This window comes from Staurois parvus, unplaced genomic scaffold, assembly GCF_062004578.1.
Source record: "Staurois parvus isolate SC_StPar_1 unplaced genomic scaffold, SC_StPar_1.0 ptg000307l, whole genome shotgun sequence".
NCBI classification, from domain to species: domain Eukaryota; kingdom Metazoa; phylum Chordata; class Amphibia; order Anura; family Ranidae; genus Staurois; species Staurois parvus.
This window is the reverse complement of record NW_028318103.1, coordinates 188,751-215,779: the sequence shown is the minus strand read 5'-3', so window position 1 is coordinate 215,779 and position 27,029 is coordinate 188,751. Positions and strand designations below refer to the sequence as shown.

The 27,029-nt window shown below is 44.8% G+C and overlaps 1 protein-coding gene across 2 annotated transcripts; it reads right to left on the bottom strand.

Moving 5' to 3' along the window:
• BAG3 (BAG cochaperone 3) lies at positions 1 to 25,102 on the bottom strand. 2 transcript variants are annotated; one of them, XM_089683359.1, is made up of 4 exons: positions 24,836 to 25,102; positions 5,292 to 5,600; positions 4,805 to 5,140; positions 1 to 2,476 (listed from the first exon to the last, which is right to left on the bottom strand). In XM_089683359.1, exons 1-4 carry the CDS (start codon positions 24,998 to 25,000, stop codon positions 1,394 to 1,396), a joined length of 1,893 nt encoding a protein of 630 aa, XP_089539485.1. In that variant the 5' UTR covers positions 25,001 to 25,102; the 3' UTR covers positions 1 to 1,393. The 2 variants fall into 2 exon arrangements, with proteins under 2 accessions (XP_089539485.1, XP_089539486.1); XM_089683360.1 differs by having other exon boundaries at positions 1 to 2,473.
• Positions 25,103 to 27,029: the final 1,927 nt, after the last annotated feature.

Here is a 27,029-nt window from a genome sequence, read left to right as displayed (position 1 = left end):
TTTGCTGGTTGTATCAAATATTTATTTTAAAATATACATTTAATGCTCTCTTCACACATATAAATATATATATGTATTTAAACACTCTTTACAGGGTTACATAAGGTGCACATTACCGTGTAGAGTGGCATCACATACTTTGCATACTATGCTAGTGAACCTGCTGTACACTATCATAAACTACAGCTGATATGTTTTGCAACCCAAGAGCATTCTGGGATTTTTTTTTCTATGGATGGTGCAATGGATAGGCAACTATCACATTCAATACTGTTGCCATTACTCTGCACATCATCAACAACTGGCTACTTAGAGAGAGTCATCTTAGCTGATGTGAAGCTCATAAAGATACCCTGAAAACCCTTTGGGGGAAACAATCATCCACTTCTCCCCTGATAAAATAAGGACCATATGAGGCTAAATAAATAAAACACATCACTTCCCCTTACTGTGACACAGAGTAAAAAGCCTGGCTGGGCTCTGTAAGGAGTTCTCACAACCATTTCCTAGCTGCTGCAGCCATCATGTGCCTTAACATCCTAGAATGTTCTAGATAATGTATTGCCTACCTGTGTGTGGGTGGTAAAAGTAAAACATGTTTTTAGCCAGTCTTTGGTGCCATATTGCCACCCGTTACTTTTGTAATGACTAGCGGATGATATTGTGATGCCTACTGTGTGAAAATTAAACACAAGGATATGTAAAAACATTCCAATGTAACAGATGCATTGATAGCCAATCTGGGTCTGACTGGGCAACGTGGGAGAACCTTGACAGAACTGTGGCACTGTCCCATCAGCAGCGAACCCAGTCAGAGCTCCAGCTGAAAGAAAACACAAAGCAGAGAAACATACAAAATGAAGTTTGTTATAAATCTTTCAGTGCATAGTGTTTGATGTTTGTGCGTTATCCAAGAAGGATCTTTACATTCCCCAAATAATTGCCCTGACCCTTCAACTACATGGAAATACCTATCACACAAATTCTTTTTTGGCACCATCACTAACAGTTTGTCACAAACATAAATTCCTCTGTAGCAATACAATAGGAAGCTTGTTTCAGTAGAAGACAATTCACCACATAAGGTTTGAGGAAAGATAACCGACATAACAACTAATACTTTTGTGAAAGCCTTTCTAGAATGCAAAAAAAAAAAAAAAATTGTCAAAAGAAACACACAAGCTTTTATCAAACACCTTCTTGAAGGTTCTGTTTATGAGTATCATTGCTGATTTAGAACAATTTTACTTTCATTCATACATGTCCACATGCTGGTAGGAGGAGAAAAAGATCAACAGTCTGAAGGAAACAAAAGCGCATGCACTTCTTTTGACTGTAAAATTCAAACCCAACCAGCGATCATAAAGTCTGTAAACGTTCACACTTCAAGCAACTAATGCCCATCAGTGGTTGGTACAGAGGCATTCTCCATACATGGATTATCACAGGCTGCCTTGCCATGCACACTTGAAGAAGTGTACTGTGCGCCAGTTATGCCATCACCCTGTACTGACTCTTGTGAGCTTGCAGGCGTGTCCATAGCTTGGCCATCAGTGACTTTCAGTTCCAGAGTCTCCAAAATGTTCTGCACTTTTCTAACACCATCCCTCCTTGCTTGGCGAACATCTGCACGGCCTTCAGGGTCTACCGAGTCTAGGGCCAGCAGCTCTTTGGTAAGGTATTCCTCCAGCATCAAATACCTCTTTTCATTTTTACTGCCCCGAAAGTTAGCGACCGCCTCCTGCAGTGCCTCCACCCTGCCTAATATCCGCTCCACCTGCACCACTCCAGGATGCTTTTCTTGGGATTCTACTACTTCAGCCTCTTTTTCATGGAGAGACTCTTTGAAGTCAGGTCTTTCCTTCACAATATTTGAAGGATGCATCTCATCCATGACTTCTTTCTGCGCAAACAATGGTTTGCATTCTGCCTGTGCTTGGCTGGTCTGCGCTGGCACAGTGTTTGAACACTGACGTGGAATATCTGTGGCAAGACCAATCTTAACTGAGCTGATACTGGCAGGGTCTGCCTTTACTGGGCTAGTGGTGGCGGCAGAGCCTACCTGGTTTGGGGTGGGGGTTGAGTCACTGGTAGCAGATCTCATCTGAGATTGGGTTGGGGTGGCTGATCTTGTCTGAAGAGGCACTGTGGTTGGAGAGCTCATCTGAACGGAGGCTGTGGTGGGAGAGCTCATCTGAACGGAGGCTGTGGTGGGAGAGCTCATCTGAACGGAGGCTGTGGTGGGAGAGCTCATCTGAACGGAGGCTGTGGTGGGAGAGCTCATCTGAACGGAGGCTTTGGTGGGAGAGCTCATCTGAACAGGGACTGTGGTGGAAAAGCCCATCTGAACAGGAACTGTGGTAGGAGAGCCCATCTGAACAGGAACTGTGGTCGGAGAACCCATCTGAACAGGGACTGTAGTGGGAGAATTATCCATTTGAACTCTAGAAGGGGAGATCCGTTGCACAGGAATCTGCTGGATAGGAACACAAAGAGGCAAAATAAGACTAGAACAACAAATACAAAATTCAATATTAATGTTTTAATACCAGTTTAAAAGTAAACCTTTTACCCAAGCAATTATGAAAGTTACCATTGGTCTGCCTTCCACATTAAAAATACTAGTTTCCTGCCTGTTATTCTGGTAGAACAGCTTCAGCACTATCTGTATCGTTTTCCCAGAATAATTATGTATTTGCCTGATGCATGCTTGTTCTGAATCAGTCTCTGAATGTGTTGAAGCCGGTGATGGCTAGGGAACTATATTTGATGCCTAGCTAGTAGCTAGCCTCTCCATTTGTAGGAGGATTATGCACTGTCCTAAGGTCTGTGTTGTGGCTTATGTAGCCAATGAATAGGACTAGAAGGGCCTTTAAAAAATAAAGTAACAATAATAATAAAAATAAATAAAAAAATGAACTGAACTTGATGGATCACACTGAACAAATCCTCCGCTTTTGTTCCCATTTCCTTTTCTCCAGTTTTTCTTTTTAGAAGTACCCCTTTTTGAAAAGACTTCAGGCATCAGATATACACTTGTATTGCTCCAATGACCAACCAATCATACAAACATAACTTTTTTTATCTTAATGTTACATCTTCAGCACAGATTATAAATAAGAGGTGTTACACAATTAGGTGACTGAGAAACATTTAGCAACTTACCAACTCAAAATGCCTCAAGCGGTGTTCAAAGTGTTACTAAACCCACAACAGTAAAATCAGTCTGTGTATGCACAGTACAGCATGATTGTTATACTCACTGTGGAACCTAAGGGGTTAATCCTCTGCATTGTGTAAAAAGGCTGTTTGATGTTGTCTTTTCTGATCCTCCCCTTCTTCTACAGTCTCCAATCCATCTGCTGTGCTGATAGTACAGAGCCCTAGGAGGCACTCTGCAAATGTTCACTTTGGTGTGTATTGCTAGAGAGTGGTTTTTCTTTTTGGGGGGGGGGGTGCATGTTATCAGCACAGGGCCAATCAGCACTATCCAGACAGAGTGTCAGGAGTCAGGCAGCCTCATAGGACAGTCAGAGGAGAGTTAAAGCACCTCCTACAAGCTTTAACCAGTGCTCGGCCAGACACTGATAGGAGTCACAAGACTGTTATATACTGCTGATGGAAAAAGGAGTTTACCAGTAGATAGGGAGATTTGCTTCCTACTCTGACAGCTGGCTGCCTCTACCTTCAAGATCCATATCCACCTAAGAGATTACTCTCAACTTTGGACCCCCAACAATATGACAGTGCCAGATTACACACCCGCAAGTCACAATTTATATGTATGGACTTCTATTCTATTTATTTGGTCCACATATTACTCTTATATCTCTCAGGGATTGTATTCTAGCTCTTCCCATCCCCTGTCCACATTTAGCAGTTTAGATTTACTAAAATAATTGCATTCTCATGCTCTGTGTACTGTGGGAGACCAGATACAGTGCATGCAGGGTTTTGTAACACTTTAAGCATCCTTATTGTCCCTGCACTCCTTGTTCACTTTTTTCTCTTTGCCGATGGACGTTTCTGGGTTTGGCGGTTGCCAGGAGAACAGTACTTGCCTGACTGCATTGTGCCAAGTGTAAAGTTTGTTGGAGGGGGGGTTGTTTCTCAGCGGTTGGGCTTGGCCCCTTAGTTCCAGTGAAGAGAACTCTTAAGGCATCAGAATACCAAGACATTTTGGATACTTTTAGCTTCCAACTTTGTGGGAACAGTTTGAGGATGGCCCCTTCCTTTTTGCAATATGACTGCACAACAGTGCATAAAGCAGGGTCTATAAAGACATGGATGAGCGAGTTTGGGGTGGAGGAACTTGACTGGCCTGCCCTCAACACCTTTGGGATGAATTAGAGTGGAGACTGCGAGCCAGGCCTTCTCGTCCGACATCAGTGCCTGACCTCACAAATGTGCTTCTGGAAGAATGGTCAAACCTTCCCATAGACACACTCCTAAACCTTGTGGACAGCCTTCCCAGAAGAGTTGAAGCCGTTGGCAGGTAGGCAGGTGTCCCAATACTTTTGGCCATATAGTGTACCATTTAACCAAGATCAGGAGAAAAACATTCACCAGGACTGAAATATCCTAATATTTCATTACAGTGCTCCATGAATTTACACATTTTGGATCAAGTTGTAAGTCAATACCCATGTGCATCAATATGATGCTATACATTGTAATACAGTTCCCAAGGACAGTTTCATATAGATTATTACAGGTAGTTTCTGCAGATCTCCAGTATCCTAATTATGCATGTTACTATGAGACTATGGCTTTAATATGGTAATATAACAGTTATCCCACATACCTGAACTCGGGTAGAAGAAGGAGATGGGGAGCTCACTCTGCCAGGAGAACTTTCTCGACTAGATATGGTTCTTACTTTCACTGGCTGCTTGGAGTCTCTTTCATCCTGGATTCTGTGGCACACTGGTTGATGTGACTGGCTTTCCGGTTGTGGGTAGACTGTCTTCTGTGTCTGCTGGACGTTCTGAGGAGACTGGCGGGCCCCATTTCCCTCATGGATCACTGGTATAGGAATATAGCCACGTGGCAACTGGTGACTTCCAGTATTTGGTCTCACAGGGCCCTGCCAGCCAGGAGACTGCGACAGACTGCTTGAGTCTGCGACAGAAGGGGGAGGCTGAAAAATAAAGATCATGTTTACGAATTAGTTAATTGACATTACAATTATTTCCATTAGTCCCTCTATATTACAAATCAGACAGACATACGGAACATTTATTAATAGTTTAACTAAGTAGACTATTTAGTATGTGTATGAGAGACATTACCGATTGTCCTTGTGGAGATCCAGAGTGCTGGCTACTCGGTTTCTCTGTCTGAAGAGGTTCAGGCGAGGTCCAGGCAGGAGACTGAGGGCGATTAAAGCCAGCCAGGGGAGACTGTGGCCGCTTGGCAGGCTCACATTTGACTCTCTGCTTGCCTGGCTGTTGTAGATAGTAGCATGGAAATTGCTGTTGGTTGTCCACACCATTATGATGAACCGGAATTGGGATGTAACCAGGCCTAAGATGAGGGTAATAAGTGTTGCTTTGCCTTATATTCTCCTGGGGTGGACCATTAGCCATTGTCTGGTTCACCTGTGTTAAAAAATAGACATCATCATAAAGGCCAATTCCACAAGAACAATAGTATGCCACCTACTGTATACTTCCTGATCCCAAACTCCTCCCTAGAATCTACGTTTCAGTATGTTTGCCATCATGTTTCACAGTTTTCTTAAAGTGTTAGTTCACCTTTTGCTATTTCTTTCTGTAAAGATGAACACTATACATCTTGCCCATCCCCTTGTCCCCGCTATACTTACCCCCAGGAATGCTGAGCTGTCAGTGCCCATGTTGCTAGTTCAGCAGCCCAGGGATTAGAAATCCCCACTCTTCTCCCTCTTCTTTGAGAAGTGCTTCTGGGACGGATCACAGCGACGCTCTGTGATGGCATTGACTGATCAGAATCACTCTGCTCACCCTGAGAGCGCTACAGAGAGAAGAGGGAGAAGAGCGGAGGATTTCAAATCCCTGGACTGCTCAACCGGGTGTGTGGGCACTGACAGCATACCTCCCTGAAAACATCACAGCACTCTGCCACAGAACTCCTCTCAAGAGCCCTCAGCTCTGATTCAAGTATTTGTCTTGACGGGTGGATGTCAGTCTTGAGGAGTGGGCCATTCCTAGGCAGACTGTATTTGCATGCAGACCAACCTAGGTAAAGTTCCCCATAAAATGCTAAGCCTCCACAATTGAAAAAATATCTAAAATCAAATGAATGGAAGGGGAAGATCAGTAACTGTCAGGGTAGGGAGGAAAGTTCTTGATGATGTGGACCATCATCCAGCCAGGGAATAAAGCAGGCTCTATCTGACTTACCGCAATTTCTAATGTACTTCTGATGTACACTGTAAGGAACTTTATGTGCAGTGAAATCAGACCAAGCAAGAGGAGAGGAGCCTGTATGACTGTGCAAGACTGAAGGGAAGGATGGCATTTATATTGAAGAACACTGTAAGGCATGATGCCAAACTTACTGAAAGTAAGTATTGAGTTTAGCTTCTAAAACTGAACTCCAGGTAGCTATAAACGAACACTTTATAATGCAACTCTGTATTCATTACAAATCATTAAAGCTGAATTTCAGATGCTGATTGGACAATAATGGAGCAGCAGCACACGTCTAGGTCATCAGCACTGCTCTCTCCACCAGTAGCACATGTGTAAGAAGTAGAACACGATTGGCTCCTAGAGCTGCCCTTGTACCTGTATGAGTACTACTGTGCAGAGGACAACAGAGTTTGATATCAGGTCAGGTTCTGGTAACTCATTTTTTTTAAATTACGAGCAGGAGGCTGTTTATTACAGAAGAATCCATCAATGTCCCTTCCACATTAAATATACCTACCTGGCTGCTTACAGTGTTCCTTAAAATGTGCAGTTCAGTATACTGTACATTCTGGAACCGGAAGAAGCCAGGAAGAAGATGCCGACTATGGCATGTGTTAGATCAGGGGTCTCCAAATTTTCTAAACAAAGGTCCTTCAGACTTTAGGAGAGTTGGAGTGGCCAATGGGAGTAGAAAATGTCCCAGCGTTAGTAGGAGTAAGAAAAAAAAAAATGACAGTGCTTGTAGTCAGTGGAAGGAGGAATAGTGCCCCATCATTGGTGACGGGGAGGAATAGTGCCCCATCATTGGTGTCAGGGGGAGGAATAGTGTCCCATCATTGGTGTCAGGGGGAGGAATAGAGCCCCATCATTGGTGTCAGGGGCAGGAATAGAGCCCCATCATTGGTGTCAGGGGCAGGAATAGAGCCCCATCATTGGTGTCAGGGGCAGGAATAGAGCCCCATCATTGGTGTCAGGGGCAGGAATAGAGCCCCATCATTGGTGTCAGGGGCAGGAATAGAGCCCCATCATTGGTGTCAGGGGCAGGAATAGAGCCCCATCATTGGTGTCAGGGGCAGGAATAGAGCCCCATCATTGGTGTCAGGGGCAGGAATAGAGCCCCATCATTGGTGTCAGGGGCAGGAATAGAGCCCCATCATTGGTGTCAGGGGCAGGAATAGAGCCCCATCATTGGTGTCAGGGGGAGGAATAGAGCCCCATCATTGGTGTCAGGGGCAGGAATAGAGCCCCATCATTGGTGTCAGGGGCAGGAATAGAGCCCCATCATTGGTGTCAGGGGCAGGAATAGAGCCCCATCATTGGTGTCAGGGGCAGGAATAGAGCCCCATCATTGGTGTCAGGGGCAGGAATAGAGCCCCATCATTGGTGTCAGGGGCAGGAATAGAGCCCCATCATTGGTGTCAGGGGCAGGAATAGAGCCCCATCATTGGTGTCAGGGGCAGGAATAGAGCCCCATCATTGGTGTCAGGGGCAGGAATAGAGCCTCATCATTGGTGTCAGGGGCAGGAATAGAGCCCCATCATTGGTGTCAGGGGGAGGAATAGAGCCCCATCATTGGTGTCAGGGGGAGGAATAGAGCCCCATCATTGGTGTCAGGGGGAGGAATAGAGCCCCATCATTGGTGTCAGGAGGAGGAATAGTGCTCCATCATTGGAATCAGTGAGAGGAATAGTGCCCCATCTTTGGAGTCAGTGGGAAGAATAGTGCCCTATGATTGGTATCACAGGATGGAATAGTGCCCAATCCTTGGTAGTAGTTGGAGGAATAGTACCTAATTGTTTATATCAGTGGGAGGAATTGTGCCCCATAGTTGGTGTCAGTGGAAGAAATGGTGCCTCCTTGTTGGTATCAGTGGGAGGATTAGTACCCCGAGGGCCGGATAGAGGCAAGCAAAGGGCCGCAGTTTGGAGACAAAAGTATTGCAGACTTTAGTTCCCCTTTAAAGTGACACTAAAGCTTTGGGGGTTTTCTTTGTAATAATAAACATGTTATACTGACCTGCTCTGTGCAGGGGTTTTGCACAAAGCAGCCCCGATTCTCTTCTTTTCAGGTCTCTGTCGATACTCCTAGCTCCTCCCCCTTAAGAAGCAACCCCAGGGAAAGCCGCTGGCTCTGGGGGCACCGCTGCGTGTTCATCTCTGAGCCACTCTCTCTGCATCTCCACTCTCTCCTCATTGGCTCACTAGCTGTGAATGACAGCAGCCGAAGCAAATAAGCTCCTGCTGCTGTCTCAGCCAAAGAGGAGGAACAGTCCCCAGACAGTAGAGAACATCGCTGAATCAGGGGGGGCTCAGGTAAAAACTGGGGGGTGTGGAGAGCAAACAATGTCTATATGCTGAGAAAGCATGCTCACGCCTCACTCCCAACACAAAAACAGACCTGTCAAAGACAGATTCAAGATCCAGATTAAAGATCGGTAGACAACAGGAATCGGCTTCCAATCATGTGACCGCTATGACAGTGGTCACATGATCATCGATCCTCCCCAACCCCAGACAAAAAAAACTGTACACATCAAGCTGTAGGGGAAAAAGAAAAAAAAAGAAATTGCAAAAAATGGTCTGGCCACATGAGTTTAAAAGTGGAGTGCGGGGATTGGCAGCGAAAGGATTAAAATACTTTAGTAAGGCTGGCCATACATTATACAATTATCTTCCAATTTTCTGCCCAATTTCCTTTAGATTTACCTTCAACTGTGTAGTGCAAGGGCCTGCCTAATTGGATACAACTGAAAGTGTTGTTTAGGTTTGTCCTCCTATTATATGGTTTTTGGTAAATCTAAACCAAAAATCTCCAGATAATTGTATAATGTATGGCCAGCCTAAGGCTCCATGTGCACTAGCGGTTTTTTTTTTTTTTTTTTTTTTTTTTTAGAAGCTCCAAAAAAACAAAAAAAACGCTGATAATAACGTTTTGTGCCGGTTTGTGGTAGCATTAAGAAGCAGTCGCGTTTTTACAGTACATGGAAAACACAAATAAAACTATGCTCGAAAAAAAGTAGCTAGGAGCATTTATCCTTTTTTCTGCTGGGAAAAACTCTCCCAAAAACAATTTTTTTTCTGCTGCTATACGCTGAAGCTTGAAATCCGCTTCTAGAATAAAATAGTGTGCATGGGCACAAAGGGTAACACTATTAGATTCTAAGGAGCAGTAAAAAAAATTCTCACAATATTTGTTTATTTCAGGTACTTGTATAGCACCGTCAATTTACTTAGCGTTTCACATATATATTGTACATTCACATCAGTCCCTAACCCTCAAGGGGCGTACAATCTAACTCACATTCATACATGCACACATACTAGGGACAATTGCTTCTATGAGCTTAAAAAAAAATGCTAGGTTGCATAAAGGGGTGAACTGACCATTTGGAAACTCGGGCACTGCCCGAGGGCTCGGGGTCAGTAGGGGGCCCCATGAGATGCCCCTGGTACCTTTTTCATAGGCTTTTTTGAGTTTGGGCAAGGACACGGGGGCCCCATGATCCCCCATTGCCCGGGGGCCCCATGAGTTGTCAGTCTGCCCTGGTTGCATGGAACCTAAAGGTGGAGACGGGCACTTTGAATAACAATTCTGAAGCATCCTAAATTCTTCATAGGTGAACTAAACAAATGGAGGTCCTACCTAGCCCAGCCATCTTCTATTACAACATTGTCTTTATGCACACTTCCCCTATGACTGGTATCAGAGCAATGTCACGGTACATAGCAGACAGATATTTGGAAGCCAGTGACTTCAATTAACGCTCATTTCCACTAATAACAGAAAATATAGTGAAGGATGCATAATTTTTTAAAGATCTGGCTCCTCCCCCTTATGTCATAAATATTAATAAAACCGGTTCTGTCTCGGAATCTGACTCAGAAATCCAGTAGACCTGCATCTTCTCTTCCTTCTATTCCTAGTAACCTACAGCTGGGTCTTCCCTTCTGTGCACATGCGGCATCTCTTGGCATTCTTTATTATGTCCAGTTAGAAGGGACAGGCTGTCCATGAAGGATACAGTTAAAGCTAAAGGTGGCCCTTTTATCCCCATTTTATTACAATGGGTATTTCATGGGGGAGGCCGTCATGCAGCTGTCACGGAAAAGGCTGAGAGAAGGTAAAAATAGCCCCGGTGACACACATTGAGAAAGATCCAGCGGGGTGATGGGGAGAAGGCTGTATGTCTGAGGTCAGAGCTCGGACAGTGACTAAGGCAATGGATAAATGTCTGAAGTCTGAGTCACCTCGGCTGACGTTCCTTCTCATCACCCTATACCACTCAGCCTATACCATCATGGTGGTGTCACACACAGTGGATATAAAAAGTCTACACACCCCTGTTAAGATGTCAGGTTTCTGTGATGGAAAAAAAAAATGAAACAAAGATAAATCATTTCAGAACTTTTTCCACCTTTAATGTGACCTATAAACTGTATAACTCAGTTGAACAACAAACTGAAATCGTTTAGGTGGAGGGAAGTAAAAATAAAAAACTAAAATAATCTGGTTGCATAAGTGTGCACACCCTTAAACTATTACTTTATTGAAGCACCTTTTGATGTGATTCCAGCACTCAGTCTTTTTGGGTATGAGTCTATCAGCATGGCACATCCTGACTTGGCAATATTTGCCCACTCTTCCTTGCAAAAACACTCCAAATCTGTCAGATTGCGAGGGCATCTCCTGTGCACAGTCCTCTTCAGATCACCCCACAGATTTTCGATCAGATTCAGGTCTGGGCTCTGGCTCGGCCATTCCAAAACTTTCATCTTCTTCTGGTGAAGTCATTCCTTTGTTGATTTGGATGTATGCTTTGGGTTGTTGTCATGCTGAAAGATGAAGTTCCTTTTCATGTTCAGCTTTCTAGCAGAAGCCTGAAGGTTTTGTGCCAATATTGACTGGTATTTGGAACTGTTCATAATTCCCTCTACCTTGACTAAGGCCCCAGTTCCAGCTGAAGAAAAACAGCCCCAAAGCATGATGCTGCCACCACCATGCTTCACTGTGGGTATGGTGTTCTTTTGGTGATGTGCAGTGTTGTGTTTGCGACAAACATATCTTTTGGAATTATGTCCAAAAAGTTCAACCTTGGTTTCATCAGACCATAACATTTTCCCACATGCTTTTGGGAGACTTCAGGTGTGTTTCTGCAAAATTTACCCGGGCTTGGATGTTTTTCTGCATAAGAAAAAAGGCTTCCGTCTTGCCACTCTACCCCATAGCCCAGACATATGAAGAATACGGGAGATTGTTGTCACATGGACCACACAGCTAGTATTTGCTAGATATTCCTGCAGCTCCTTTAATGTTGCTGTAGGCCTCTTGGCAGCCTCCCAGACCAGTTTTCTTCTCGTCTTTTCATCAATTTTGGAAGGACTCCTATTTAACATGATTTTGATGGGATTGCTTAATTCTGAACACAGCTACATCCCCAGTTATCTTTGTCTCATTTTGTTACACCACATTTTTATATCCACTGTACATAATAATACTGATTGAATTAGAACCCCACCAAAAGGTTCTCTTATAATGTTGACTTGCATTGTGTAAAAAGGATGCTTGATCCTGTCTTCTCTGATCCTCCCCTTCTTCCAGTGTCCCCCACTTATCTCCTGAGAAGACAGATCATGTTGACGCTCTGCACATGCTCAGTTTGGTGTGTATTGCTAGAGAGGGTTTATTTTTTCTTGGGAGAGTGCATGTGATCAGCACAGGGACAATCAGCACTGTCCAGACAGAGGTCAGGGATTCTGCATCCTCCTAGATCAGAAAGAGAACTCCTCCTACAAGCTTAACCAGTGGTCTGCTGGACACTGATAGAAGTCACAAGACTGCTATATACCGCTGATGAAAAAAGGTATTTACCAGTTTATATTTACTAAAATAATTGCACTTCCATGTTCTGTGTACTGTGGGAGACCAGATATAGTGAATGCTGGGTCCTGGGGTTAGTAACACTTTAAAAATGTAGAAGTGTTAGAACCTGCTGTTTTGTTTTTTAAATTGATGTCTTTGCTCCCATTAATGAGATTTCACCTCACCCCTTGTGTACTGACCCTGGCAGGAAAAAAGCAGCACAGTGAGGAGTCATCAGAACCTCCAATATTGGTGAAGGGGTTGAGGAGATTTTTTCACTTCCTGTGTAGTCACAGACACAGGAAATAAGTGAATGTCCTCAACAGGGACATTGAGAGCAATAAAATCCTGACAGTTGTTAATCCTTTCATTTTCTATCCAAAATAGGAAAAAATGAAGGTCTGTTTTATACAAAGTAGAGCGTGATCTGGGCTATTACAAGATTCCTTCATTCAATTGAAAGGTGAAAGCTTTGTCTGTAACCAAAGTAAGGAAATTTGATTTGCATTTGCTCTTCCTCCCTCTTTATATAATGTACTCCCTTTTTCTATGTAAGGGAGACCATTGTACTCATGTGTCAACCGCACTAGGTTTTGTATACCACCTTTCATTGTAAAAAATAATTGAAAAAGAAAGGTGAAAGCTGATTTATTGTCTCAGGCAACTGCTCTCCTGTCATTCCAAGAACATTTTTTTATTTTTTAAATTGGTTCCAATATTTTTGATTACACAGTTCAGGATTAAAGTGACATTAAAGTTTCAGGTTTTTCTTTATTAAAATAACAAGAATATTATACTTACCTGCCCTATGCAATGGTTTTCCACAGAGCAGTCCCAATCCTCTTCTTCTGGAGTCCCTCCACTTTGGCGGGTGCCCCCATGGAAAGCTGCTTTCTATGGGGGCACCTGTGCAGGCTCACTCCCGAGCCACCCTGTCCGTGTCTATTGACACAGAGCTGCCCCCTGCTCCCTCGGCACAGCAAATGGCTCCCGCTGCTATCAATCAGCCCAGGGAGGAGGCTCTCGTGTACATCACTGGATTGCAGTGGGCTCAGATAAGAATAAGGATGGGGGGGGAGGAAGCACTGTGAAGCACAGAAGGTTTTTTACCTTACTGCATAGAATGTACCAAGGTGAAAAACATTAACGCTAAACCACGTTGTAATATATATATATATATATATATATATATTTATTACATAGTTACATTGGTTCAGCTTGGACCATTGTAATTCTATATATGGGCAGCACAGTGGCTAAGTGGTTAGCACTTCCACCTTGCAGCACTAGGGTCCTTGGTTCGCATTCCAACGATGGCACTACCTGCCTGGAGTTTGCATGTTCTCCCTGTGCCTGCATGGGTTTCTCCCGGGTATGCCGGTTTCCTCCCACACTCCAAACACATGCTGGTAGGTTAATTGGCTTCTGTCTAAATTTGTCCTTGGTATGTGCATGTATAAATGTGAGTTAGGGACCTTAGATTGTAAGCTTCTTGATGGTTAGGGACTGATGTGAATGTACAATATATATGTAAAGCGCTGCATAAATTGACAGCGCTATATAAGTACCTGTAATTAAAAAAAAAAAAAAAAATCAAAAATGTGTCATATCTGTGGAAGCTGGAACTCACTGTAGTAGGTACAGTTATTACATCGACCGCTGCTAGCTTCCAAGTCACATGCCAAGCAGCTGCCCATTTGTTTAGTGTACTTAGGAGGCGGCTAACTCAACATGGGCGCTATTCAACGAAGAACCTCGAAGTCTGAGGCACTCACTGTATTAGTAGTGCCTACTACTGTGATTTCCAATTTCCACAGGGATCAACCAATTATGGTACATATACTTACACTGGTCCAAGCTTGACCAATTTAATTATGCAAAAATAGCCATACCTGGAATTTAGCTTTATATCAAGGCAGGGTAAATCCCATGAGCTAGTAGCCAATACTCCATAAAAATTACAGTTGGTGCCTAACTTTCAAGGTTCTCTCCAGTTGTTGTCATCAATGAAGCGGTCTCCCAAAAAAAAAAAATCCCTCTGGATTGAAAAGACTATCTTCTGAATTTCATAATAATTTGTCCGACCCTGTATTAATTAACTTGATTCTGCCACAACTAGAGGAGTTGTAACTATTGGACATAACAATATACTACCAAAAGTATTGAGACACCTCTCCAAATCATTGGATTCAGGTGTTCCAATCACCTCCATGGCCACAGGTGTATAAAATCATCACCTAGACATGCAGACTGCTTCTACAAACATTTTTGAAAGAATGGGTCGCTCTCAGGAGCTCAGTAAATTCAAGCGTGGTCCCGTGATAGGTTTCCACTTGTGCAATAAGTCCAGCTGTGACATTTCCTTGCTACTAAATATTCCACGGTCAACTGTTAGTGGGGTTATAACAAAGTGCAAGCAACTGGGAAAAACAGCAACTCAGCCAACAAGTGGTAGGCCACGTAAAATGACAGAGCGGGGTCAGGGCATGAAGCGCACAGTGCTCAGAAGTCGCCAACTGTCTGCAGAGTCAATAGCTAAAGACCTCCAAACTTCATGTGGCCTTCAGAAGTAGAGAGCTTCATGGAATGGGTTTCCATGGCTAGGAAAATGCATTCAAGCCTTACATCACCAAGTGCAATGCAAAGCGTCAAATGCAGTGATGTAAAGCACACCGCCACTGAACTCTAGAGCAGTGGAGACTTGTTTTCTGGAGTGACAAATCACGCTTCTCTGTCTGGCAATCTGATGGACGTGTCTAGGCTTGGAGGTTGCCAAGAGAACGGTACTTGCCTGACTGCATTATGCCAAGTGTAAAGTTTGGTGGAGGGATTATGGTGTGGGGTTGTTTTTCCAGTGTTGGGCTTGGCCCTTTAGTTCCAGTGAAGGAAACTCTTAAGGCGTCAGCATACCAAGACATTTTGGACAATTTCATGCTCCCAACTTTGTGCGAACAGTTTGGGGATGGCCCCCTCCTGTTCCGACATGACTGTGCACCAGTGCACAAAGCAAGGTCCATAAAGACATGGATGAATGAGTTTGGGGTGTAGGAACTTGACTGGCCTGCACAGAGTCCTGACCTCAATCCGATAGAACACCTTTGGGATTAATTAGAGACTGTGAGCCAGGCCTTCCCACCTGACATCAGTGCCTGACCTCACAAATGTGCTTCTGGAAGAATGGTCAAACATTCCCATAGACACACTCCTAAACCTTGTGGACAGCCTTCCCAGAAGATCTGAAGCTGTTACAGATGCAAAGGGCGGGGCCAACTCAATATCGAACCCTAAGGACTAAGACTGGGATGCCATTAAAGTTCAAGTGCGTATAAAGGCAGACGTCCCAATACTTTTGGCAATATAGTGTATTTCCACCACTTTGTTCACATTAATCTGCTCCAAACAAGCAAAGGAAATAAATGTAATGTGCAGAGGATATATAAAAACTTTATCATTCTACTACCAGGGCTCCATAATAAAATAATAGAACCCATATTTTCCCCAAAAAGTATAGGCAGAGCACATGGCTGCTATTCTCCAAAAGCAGCTCTGAGAACTAGGATTTGAATTGTCCTGCAACCTCTTATACATACAGCAAAGACTTGAGTATGAAGAAAGGCAACGGTGGGCATGAAAAAAGTTTTTTTTTTTTTTTTTTTTTTTTACAGAGGATTAATAATTGGAAAATAAAGACACAACACTTCAAATATTAAATTATAGTAGAGGCTAAAGAATAATCTTAGAAGGCTTGGCCATGTGAAAAGGGTACAAGAAAGAATCCAGAAAAACCTCTGAGGGAACTTCAAAAGAAAGATGGAAGACCATAGAAGAGATGGAACAACACAGACGTTCTCAACCTTTTTGGAGTCAAAGGACCCCTTTAGGAATCTGATGAAAGCTATGGATCCCCACATTGCTACAACATTTAATTGGTAAACATGGACCAACAGCGAGTCAAGAGACACTTAACGGTCTGTGCTGAAAGCCATGGTGGGCTGCACTTTCTTAAAGGGTTTTTCAGTCTCCTGTGTAAAAATTAAAAGTCAGTAGCTACAAAAACTGTGACTTTTAATAAAAACAGCCATTCACCTGTCCCTGGATCCAGCGCCGTCCTCACCCAACTCGGTTTCTTCACTGGCCTTCGGACCCTGGAATCTTAACTGTGGGTAGCCAGCTGCGACGGTTTGCGGCTGCACAGCCGGCTGTCCGGTGCGCATGCACGAGCCCCACTGCACTTTCTGAATGGTCCTGCAGCCTTTTGGGACTTGTAATGTATCCCAGAGTACTGTGGATGGGGGTGTTGAGGGGATTGGCGATCTAAGTAGATACATGTTAAAACCAGGTACCCACTCCCCCACAAAAATATGCCAAACATAGGGGGGGGGGGGGGGGGGGGCACCAGCAGAACTTCTCCTTTAGGGTAAAGTCCTGCTTTAAATTTAAACCATTGATTGGGACAAAAAGGAAGGGCTATGTAGTGAAGGTAAATGTTATTTTTATCCAATCCTCAGAAACCCATTCATGATCCACTTTAGCGGTCCATGGACCCCAGATTAAGAACCCCTGGTCTAAGAATTAAGAGGACACAGTGGAACAGTAGTAACACCAAGCAAGATGGAGAGCTTTCCAAAGGATGTAGTGCCAGTGGGAGGTAAAGTCTCAGGTGACCCCCATGACACCCAACTCAACGTGAATGGGATGTTCCTTTTTTTGCATTTACTTATTACAGGTAATTTATAGTGCTGACAATTTCCGCAGCGCTTTACATGCTGTACCCTCACATCAGTCACTGCCCTCAGAAAGCTTACAATCCAAGGTCCTCACGTGACTTGCATACATACTAGGGGCAATTTAGACAGGAGATAGTTACCCTTCCTGCATGTCTTTGGACTGTGTGAGGAAATCAAAGAACCTGGAGGAAACCCATGTAAGCACAGGGAGAACATGCAAACTCTGGGCATGTAATCTTTCCCAGAAAGGCAACCTGGGAAACCCGAAACGTTGGCTTCTTATGCCTTATGTGAAGCTGTCATCACAACAACACGTGAAACACATTTATTTGGATTGCTGGTGCCCTGTTATCTTTACATGTGGCAAGCACACATGGTACATACAGTCTGCTGCCAGCTGTCCTGTCAAAATCAAGAACAGGCTGAAAAACTAGGTGGCTGTGCACTGTTCAAGTAGTACTCATGTTGAGTCCCATGCCTCGTATGCGTAATGTCTCGGACATACATTCCTGAACGCAAGTACCACTCAGAGCAGTGTACAAACACCACACATTTCAGCCTGTCATTGATTGTAACAGGGCTGCTGGCAGCGGGCTATATGCACCACCTGTGCAACCTAGGCACCAGTACACTCCTGGGTTTTATCCTATACAGGCAGAAGTGCCCATGTGTATATAAGCCCTAATACAGCCAGTGTCTGTGACACATTCCAGCCAGCCCTATGTGCTATGGGCAGAAAAGTGTATTACCAGGAGACACGGCGGGTTTCTGCCACCTTCTCTCATGCCTTATTAATAAAAGATCGTAGTAAGATCAATGGCATCTTAAATAGAAATGCAGGAGCCTGCATGGCTAACTTGGCTTCAATACCTACTCCATTGCCCCAGTGCCGACGTTCCATAGGACGAAACATGTCAGAAAGAGCTACAGCGGTGATGTCATCACGCCCACCGAGGCACTGATCGTGGAACCCAGTTATATTGTTTAAACGTTAACCCTTGTGAGTAGTTTTTTAATTCCATTAAAACATGGTTTTACAATATTTCACCATGAGAGTTCTTCCTCTTGTATATATGCTATAATTGTTGGCTGACATGGTTTATGGCAGATCGGTGTTATTGAAGAGATGAGTGGTATGTATAGGTGGAGGGAGTGAAAGCATACATGCCATCTATCGTATCGAGGGTGATTGTCCATCTATTGATCCATCCCTTCAACAAGCACCTGATGGGCTAGGGAGCCAGCATCCATCCGTCCATACATCCTGGTTCTTTTTTCTTTAAATGTAGCTAGACCTCCTATAATCTGAGATCTAAGATTCTGGTAAGCAACTTGTATTTGGTGGTGTTCATGAGTGGTGAAGAGTATGCCTGCTGATGGGACCATCTTGGTTGTTTAATGCACACATTAAAGCGGAAACTTCACTCTCTTAATCAACATGGACTATTTTTAATTCTAGTAAATGGATAGGAAAGTATATCATATTTAACTTGTGTTACTTTTTTTTTTTTACGTTTTTTAAGTCACTTCCTGGTTTCTGTGCCTAGGCAAATAACATCATACATCCCAGCAGTCTTCAGGAGGGGAGGGAGGGTTCTCTGCTCAGCCAATGCCTGAGCTAAGGGCAGATGGATTCCAGGAAGTGAAATGCTACATGAATCACCTGCCTTTACTCAAGATAGCCACTGCCAGAAATGCCAGGGGGTGTTTTTTACAAAATGATTTTTCAGCAAAACAAAAGCATGGAGACATGAATGGATGGGTGTGTTTGCTTTGAATATTAACAATGAATTAAATCGAATGTTTGGTTTGTGGTGCTCAGATGCAGTGCAGTTCCACTTTATGTTTTCTGGTTGTGGGCTTTATATAGAATATATTTATGAACTCGGTGACAGGATTCTATTTATTTATGTATTTATTCAGGTTTGTTGCAAACCACACGTTTTATGAAGTTTTCTTTGTATATGAATTTAATCCACTGTATACCATTTAATGCACATGCACTTTTTTATGCACAGCAGCGCAAAGCAATTTCGATAAGTATTTGGAAGATTTCAGAAAAGTGTATTACCAGGAGAAACGGCGAGTCTCTGCCACCTTCTCTCATGCCTTATTACTGAAAGATCTTATTATGATCAATGACATCTTCAACAGAAATACAGGCGCTTGCTTGGCTAACTTGGCTTCAATACCTAGTGAGTCACTGACCTGGAACAACTACATGGGGCAGGGCTTCAGACTGACTCCATGTTTGTTCCAGGATTGTGACTCACTAGTTACTGAAGCATGGAGGAGGTTAACAATTCTGGAGCCTGCACCTTTAAAAACCTGCAATGGAAGCCCCCATAGAGTTTCATTCTCAAAGGTCCTATTTCAGGGTTCCACCTCACATTGGGGTGTCCTAACGTTCTCCACGGTTGTCATACTGTGAATGCAAGGAGAAATCTCAGAGTGTTCCAGATCGTGGCTTACCCCGAAATACGCAACAGCTGAACGGCTGACAAGTGACAGGAGAGCAGAGACAGCTGGGATTCTCCTAGGGAAGGTCACAATGAGGAAGAACTTGTCACCCTGCAGTCATGGCACCACGGGTGTCACTGCTTTATAGAAAACTATTCTTGGTTTTGATGGAGTGAGAGACGCAGGGTGTGCCCGTACAATGTATACAAGCTGCAGAGCATGATGGGACACGCCAATGTTCTGCTTTATGTCCAAGACCAGGAGCCGCTCACAGAATATTCTACAGAAAGGTTCAACCTGCTGCGATATAAATAGCAGGACGTTCCGATGATCTGGAATGCGGCTGAAGAGGAGACACCAGCAGTTCAGGCCTCCGCCATCCACACTTAATAATCAGTAAAATGTCTTTACTTTAGAACAGGGGTCTCCAAACTTTTTAAGCAAAGGGCCAGTTTACTGTGCTTCAGACTTTAGGGGGGCTGGACTGTAGCCAGTGGGGAGAAGAGCCCCATCATTAGTTTGAATAGGAGGAATTGTGCCCCATTGTTGATATCAATGAGAAGTAGAATGCCCAATTGATGGTGTCAGTAGAGGGAATGGTGCTCCATCACTGGGGACAGTTGGTGGAATAGTGCCCCAAGGGCCAGATAAAGGCAAGCAAAGGGCCACATCCGGCTGCAGTTTGGAGACCACTGCTTTAGAACAACATGAAAATCTGCAGTTCCCCTCAATACTTCATAGGTCTGACCATACACTATACAATCTAATTGTATAACCTCCTTTAGATCCTTCATCAACTATGCAGTACAAGGGTTTGCATGATTTGATACTAATTCAAATTGTTTTGATTTGTCTTTATATTACATAGTTTTGGTAAAGGTAAAGGATGGCCAGCTTTAGCCTTCATCTCAATATGGAGGTCGTGGTGAGGAAAAGATGTGTTACAACCGATCCCTAATGGCTCACCTAACCCATATAAATTAACCCCACAAACTAAAGTGTATCCAAACCCAAAAATGTAATATTGCAGTGTGGTGGCCACTGTGTCTATGAAGGCAGCCATGGTTGTCACCCTATGATCTTCTACTGATATGGACTACAAACATGTCCGTATGTATCCATCACCATTACATGAGGGGCAGGGCAACACGTAGTTTACAAAGAATAGTTAGGAAGGAACTTCTTGTTCGGTGCAGCTCACTGGAAGTGAGAAGGACACAGCATTCCTGGCAAGATCAATAGGAATGTTCTGTAATTGTTGAAAATGTTCTTAGCCTGAAATATTGAAGCTTCCATCCATGACTTGGTTTACCAAAGGATATATTAACCCCTGGCTTTTCTACCTGGATATCAATGACCTGGCAGAAGCATGTAGGAGAGGGAGGGAGTGTCAGGGTGGGGAGGCCAGGTTCAGGATGACAGCGCTAGAGCCAACACCTTTAAAACCAGCTTAGTGATGGCGGCTTCCATAGTTCTATGCTGACAGGTCTCTTTAACCACTTGCCCTCCGGGAGATTTACCCCTCTTCACGGCCAGGCCAGTTTTTGCTATGCAACACTGCGCTACTTTTACTGACAATTGCGTGGTCATGTAACACCATACCCAAATTAAATCTTTGTCATTTTTTCACACAAATAGAGTGTTATTTTGGTGGAATTTGATCAGCACTGGGGTTTTTTATTTCTTATTATACAGATGAAAAAGGACTGAATATTTTGAAAAAAAAACAAAAAAAACAATATTTTTAAGTTTTTGCTATAAAACTTATCCAATAAAAAAAATTTAAAAAAATCTAATTTCTAAGTGTTTTATTAATTGGTTTGTGTGAAAGTTATAGCGTCCACAAATGACGGGGTGTGTGTATATATATATATATATATATATATATATATATATATATATATATATATATATATATATATATACACACACACACACACACACACACACACACTGGAATTTTTATTTATTTTATACTAGTAATGGCATTGATCAGCGACCTATAGTGGGTCTGTGACAGTACAGCGGGCAATCTGACACTAACTGATACTTTGTGGGAACTGACTAACTGCCCCTAATACAGTGACCAGTGCTAATACTATGCACTGACACTGTACTAATGACACTGGGTAGGGGCACTCAAAGAGTTAACTGTGTGCCTAGGAAGAATTAATGTGTGAACTGTGTGCTGATTTTACTAAGGGATCTAGTTGTTTTTTTTCCCCCTGCTTAGCAGGGCATGATCCTCTGTCACTGTACAGAACTCTTGTCTGTGAATCACTAAGCCGATCAGCAGGTCCCTGCGGTCAATCATTGGCCGGGATCTGCTGATTGGCTTGTGCTGTAACAAATCACAACACACCCAGGTTGGTTGGCAGGCGGGTGGGTGTGCATGCGCACGCACGCCCTACCCAGAAGCGCTGATCACTTGCTGGCACAGAAGAGCTGCTCTGCCATCATATATGCAAATTATACGGTCAGCAAGCAGTTATTAACCTGAGACTAAAGCCTGATACACATGGGCTGAATATCAGCCGAAATCGGCTGGTACAGTAGAAACTGGCCAACATTGCCCATGTGTACAGGTCCTTGTCCGACAGAAGCCGGTCTCACGACCAACTTCTGTCGAATGGGCATGCTGGAAAAAAGCAGCCAACTGGCATCCGATGTGCTGACCGATGTGTTCTGGTGGTAGTGGTGGTGGGGGGGGGGGGTCCCATTGTCAGAACACAATAACACAGCTTCAAGATCCCAGTACTAACATTGTATAGTTAGCTCTACCAAACAGTCCCATAGACAGCATTGCACCCCCTTCCTGATAATAGACAATGACATCGGATTACGGCTAGAAGGTGATATGCCCAACACCCCCATAGACAGTATGGCACCCCCTTCCTGATATTAGACAATGACATCAGATTACAGCTAGAAGGCGATGTACCCAACACCCCCATAGACAGTATGGCACCCCCTTCCTAATAATAGACAATGACATCAGATTACAGCTAGAAGGCGAAGTGCCCAACACCCCCATAGACAGTATGGCACCCCCTTCCTGATACTAGACAATGACATCAGATTACGGCCAGAAGGCGATGTACCCAACACCCCCATAGACAGTATGGCACCCCTTCATGTCAATAGGCACTGGCACCATGTTATGGCTGAAAGCAGCTGTACCCAACACCCTGTAGAAGGTACAGCATCCCCTTCTTGAGGCTAGGCAATGACAGCAGTTTGTGGTTGGGAGTAGTGTGATCTAAGGTTCAGGCCAAACTCAGTTTGACCCAAACCCGCGGGAAACCATCGCATGTTAGCGGGCCACCAGCCCAATCAACCACAGCCGTGGATTTCTTCACCCTGTAACCCCATATAACAAAGGATCGACATGACTAACCGAATACGGCCACGTGGCCAAATCTGGACAATGTCATTGCCTAAACATGGTCATAGTAAGGCACTGATCGCTAACCTCTTTCTACGGAGCGCCGCCCTCGCTATAGCCAGACCAGCGACTTTAGTGGCTCTCCCATCAGCAAGTCAAAATCTGGGCCAGTCGGGGAGCAATTCCATGACCACTGACATGGCCCCTACAAGTCCACATCATGAACAGATTGTAAGCTCTTGTGAGCAGGGCCCTCCTAGCCCTTCTGCACTGAACTGTATTGTAACTGGCAATGCAATTGGTTGGCGCTATATAAATACTGAATAATAATAATGTATCAGTTATAGACACAACATATCTGCTACAATGTATCATTGAACACAAAGTACCACTACAAGTCTACATGTTATACAACAATCTGTCAGAACATACAATGTACATGTTGTCATAGCCCATAGAAGGTCTGTCCTTGCAGACTACCAACCTAGTATTTGGGGTTGCAGGACAGTCCCTGCTGGTTGGTGACAAGCCCAGCTATTTCATGGGAAGTCATGGAGATAAATCACACACCGAAGTCAGAATTACATATAAAGTCCCAGATCTGTACAGGACTGGTCATACACATTACAATCTCTTTCAGATGACAGCCCAGCTAAACAGTCATTTATCCATTTAGATCCTATCAGACGGGCCCTAGCACTGCATCTGTCAGCAGATGTAAAGGAGATTGTACAATCAGATTGGAATGTGTATGGCCATCTTTGGCTGATGGGGTCCTCGTGTATAATGCCAACAGTGCCCTGGGCCCCTTGCAAGTGAAGAGAGCAGCGCCTGGGGGCCCCTGGACTTTTAAAGTCAGCAAAGCTTGGGGCCTTTTCATGTCTGATAACAGCGGCGACTGGGGCCCCTGGACTTTTAAATTTAGCAGTGGCTGTGGCTCCTGCATACTTGATGGCAACGGTGTCTGGGGTCCCTGGGTGTTTAAATTTAGCAGTGCCTGGGGTCCCTGCATGTCTGATGACAATAGTGCCTTGGGCCCCTGAAACATTAAATTCAGCCATGCTTGGGGCCCCTGTGTGATTATCAGATCAGAGCATACCTGGTGACAATAGTGTCTGGGGCCCCTGGATATTTAAATTTAGCAATGCCTGGGACCCTTTAATGGTTGATGACACCAGTGCCTGGGGCCCTTATGACAATAATGTCTGGGGCCCCTGGACATTTGCATTCAACAGTGGCCTTTTAAATTTAGCATTTTACTGAGGCCCCTGCATGCCTGATGTCAATGGTGCCTGGGGCACCTTCATGTTTGAAGGAACCAATGCCTGGGGTCCCTGGACCTTCAAATTCAGCAGTGCTTGGGGCCCCTGTGTGTCTAATGACTATGGTGTCTGGGGCCCCTGGACCTCTAAATTCAGCTGGGGCCTTTTCATGCCTGGTGACAATGGTGCCTGGGATCCCTTTGTGTCTGATAAGAGCCATACCCCGGGCCCCTGTGTGTCCAGTGTAGTGCCAGGGGCCCCTACATGCCTGATGACAATGGTGTCTGGGTCCCCTTTGTGTCTAATAGCTGTGTTTAGGACCCCTGTGTGCTGAATCAGAGCACTGCTGGGCGCCCCTACATGCCTAATGACAATGGTGTCTGGGGCCCCTGGACATTTAAATATAGCAGTACATAGGGACCCTGTTCTTCTGATGATAGCAGTGTCTGGGGCCCCTAGATGTTTACATTGATCAGTCCGTGGGGGCCCTTTGTGTCTGATGACAGCAGTGTCTGAGGCCCCCAATGATAACAGTCCCTGGGGCCCCTATGACAGCAGTGTCTGGGGCCCCTGGACGTTCATACTGATCAGTCCCTGGGGCCCGTGTCTGTGATGACAGCGGTGTCTGAGGCCCCTATGATAGCAGTGTCTGGGGCCCCTGGACGTTTACATTGACCTGTCCCTGGGGCCCCTGGCTGTGTGATGAGAGGCGGTACAGACGGTGTCCCCTGTCCCAGCAGCTCTCACCTTGTCCCGCATTCTGGGGTCGCTCCAGGTGGTCGTCCTGTTGTTGTGATCCACAAAGAAGGGCCAGCCGGTGTTGGGGTCCACTTTGATCTCCCAGCCGGGGGGCAGCGGGTCTCCGGACAGGTGACTCCTCATGGTGCTCCTGGTAAGAGGCTGATGAGCCATCCCGATCCCGACGGACTTTATCTACCGACTTCAGGTGACGCCAGACAGCGACCTGGAAATGTCTGGAAAAGCCGAGGACACCCGACACCGGGAGGGAGGGGGGGAGCGGGGAGGGGCTTTGCATGAAGACAGCGGCGAAAGTGGGCGGAAGCTTGAGCAAGTGGGCGGAGACACGAGCGAGTGAGGCAGCGTAGAGGGCGGTACCCTAGGCGGAGAACAGGAGGAATAGGTGGGATTGTGGGCGGGGACTAAGAGAGTGGGTGGCACAGTAGGCGGAGACTCTGAGTAGGGTGGCACCTCGGGCAGGAGGTTGCCAGTATACAGGAGGAGGAGGAGAGTGCAAGTAACTGCTGGAAACTTCTGCAGAACTTGGCAGGGCACAGCTTCAGCCTGACTCATCACTGGCACAGCTCCGCCCGCAACTGACATGTCAGTCTGCTGCCTTCCTCCACATGTCTCAGGCCACATTCCCCATATGTGTATGTATGGCGCTGACATATACCGGAGTGATGTACACAGAACACTGAGCCAGTCTGAACCAGAAGAGCTTACACTCTAATGTTCCAGCACAGTCACACACTATTATTATACATTGATATAGCTCTGACGGTACTTGCCTGTTAATTCACCGGATTTATCCATTTATATATATATATAAATAAATCCGGTGAATTAACAGACAAGTACCGCTCTGACATATACAGCAGTGCTGTACAGAGCAGGGGCGGACTGACAGCTCATGGGGCCCCCGGGCAATAGGGGATCATGGGGCCCCTGTCTTTGCCCAAACTTAAAAAAGCCTATGAAAAAGGTACCAGGGGCATCTCATGGGGTCCCTTACTGACCCCGGGCCCTTGGGCAGTGCCCAAGTTTTCAAATGGTCAGTCCACCCCTGGGTGTAGCGCTATCCCAGAGATTCTATGACTTCAGGGGCGGACTGACCATTTGGAAACTCGGGCACTGCCCGAGGGCCCGAGGTCAGTAGGGGGCCCCATGAGATGCCCCTGGTACCTTTTTCATAGGTTTTTTGCAAGCCTATGAAAAAGGCAAGCACACAGGGGCCCCATGATCCCCTATTGCCCGGGGGCCCCATGAGTTGTCAGTCCACCTCTGTATGACTTCATACATATATATAAATCATAATAAACAGGGTAACTCAATAATGATTAAACAAGTGAAAATAATGAACCACACATATGTAATAATATAAAACTGAAGAACCCAAAGAGAAAAAAGAAAGAAACAAAGCTACGGACTGACCAAGAAAAATGTCCAGTGTGATAAAGTGTCCAATGGAAATGTGGAAAAAACCTCCCTAAATATCATAAAGTGTAAATGTGCTCCTAGATGTCTGAAAATGACATCTAATAATGCCTAATAAAGACTAATGAAAATAAATAAAACCAATCGGGAAGAGTGCTGATTGAGTGAAAAGGTCAGTAATAGAAACAAAATTGCTAATGAATAATTGTTAGGGCTCATGTACACTGCAGTTGAGGAGCTGTTCAGCGTTTTTTTAGCAGCCTCTGAACTCCCCCTAATGTTTTCCTATGTGCCTATGTACACTATGTTGTTTACAGGCAGTTGAGTTTACAGTCATTTTTTTGAACGCAGAAAACTTGCATCTGCGCTGCTCAATGTGAATAGTCCCGCAGTCTTCTGGAACCTGTGATGTGTCCCAGAGGACTGCAGGGAGGAGAATTCCTCTCAGATCGCCTAGGCAAGTCAAAATCAGGTACCTGCTCCCTACCCCCCCACCCCAAAAAAAAATTGCCATATGTCAAAGAGGAGTGGGGGAGGAGGCCTTAAAGCAGCCTTTAAGGCTCAGTTCACATTAGTGTGGTTTTTCAGGCCACGGCACAGCAGCCCAGTTATTTGAATAGGCTGCCGTGCCTTGCAAAACTCAGGGAAAAGGTCCCTGCACCTTTCCATAAATGCCCACACTGGGAACCGCACTGTGCGGGGACACAAGGCATTAAGGTTAATGGCATTCGCCCGTGGGTCCAGAGTTTTGTGTGCGGTTGGTTGC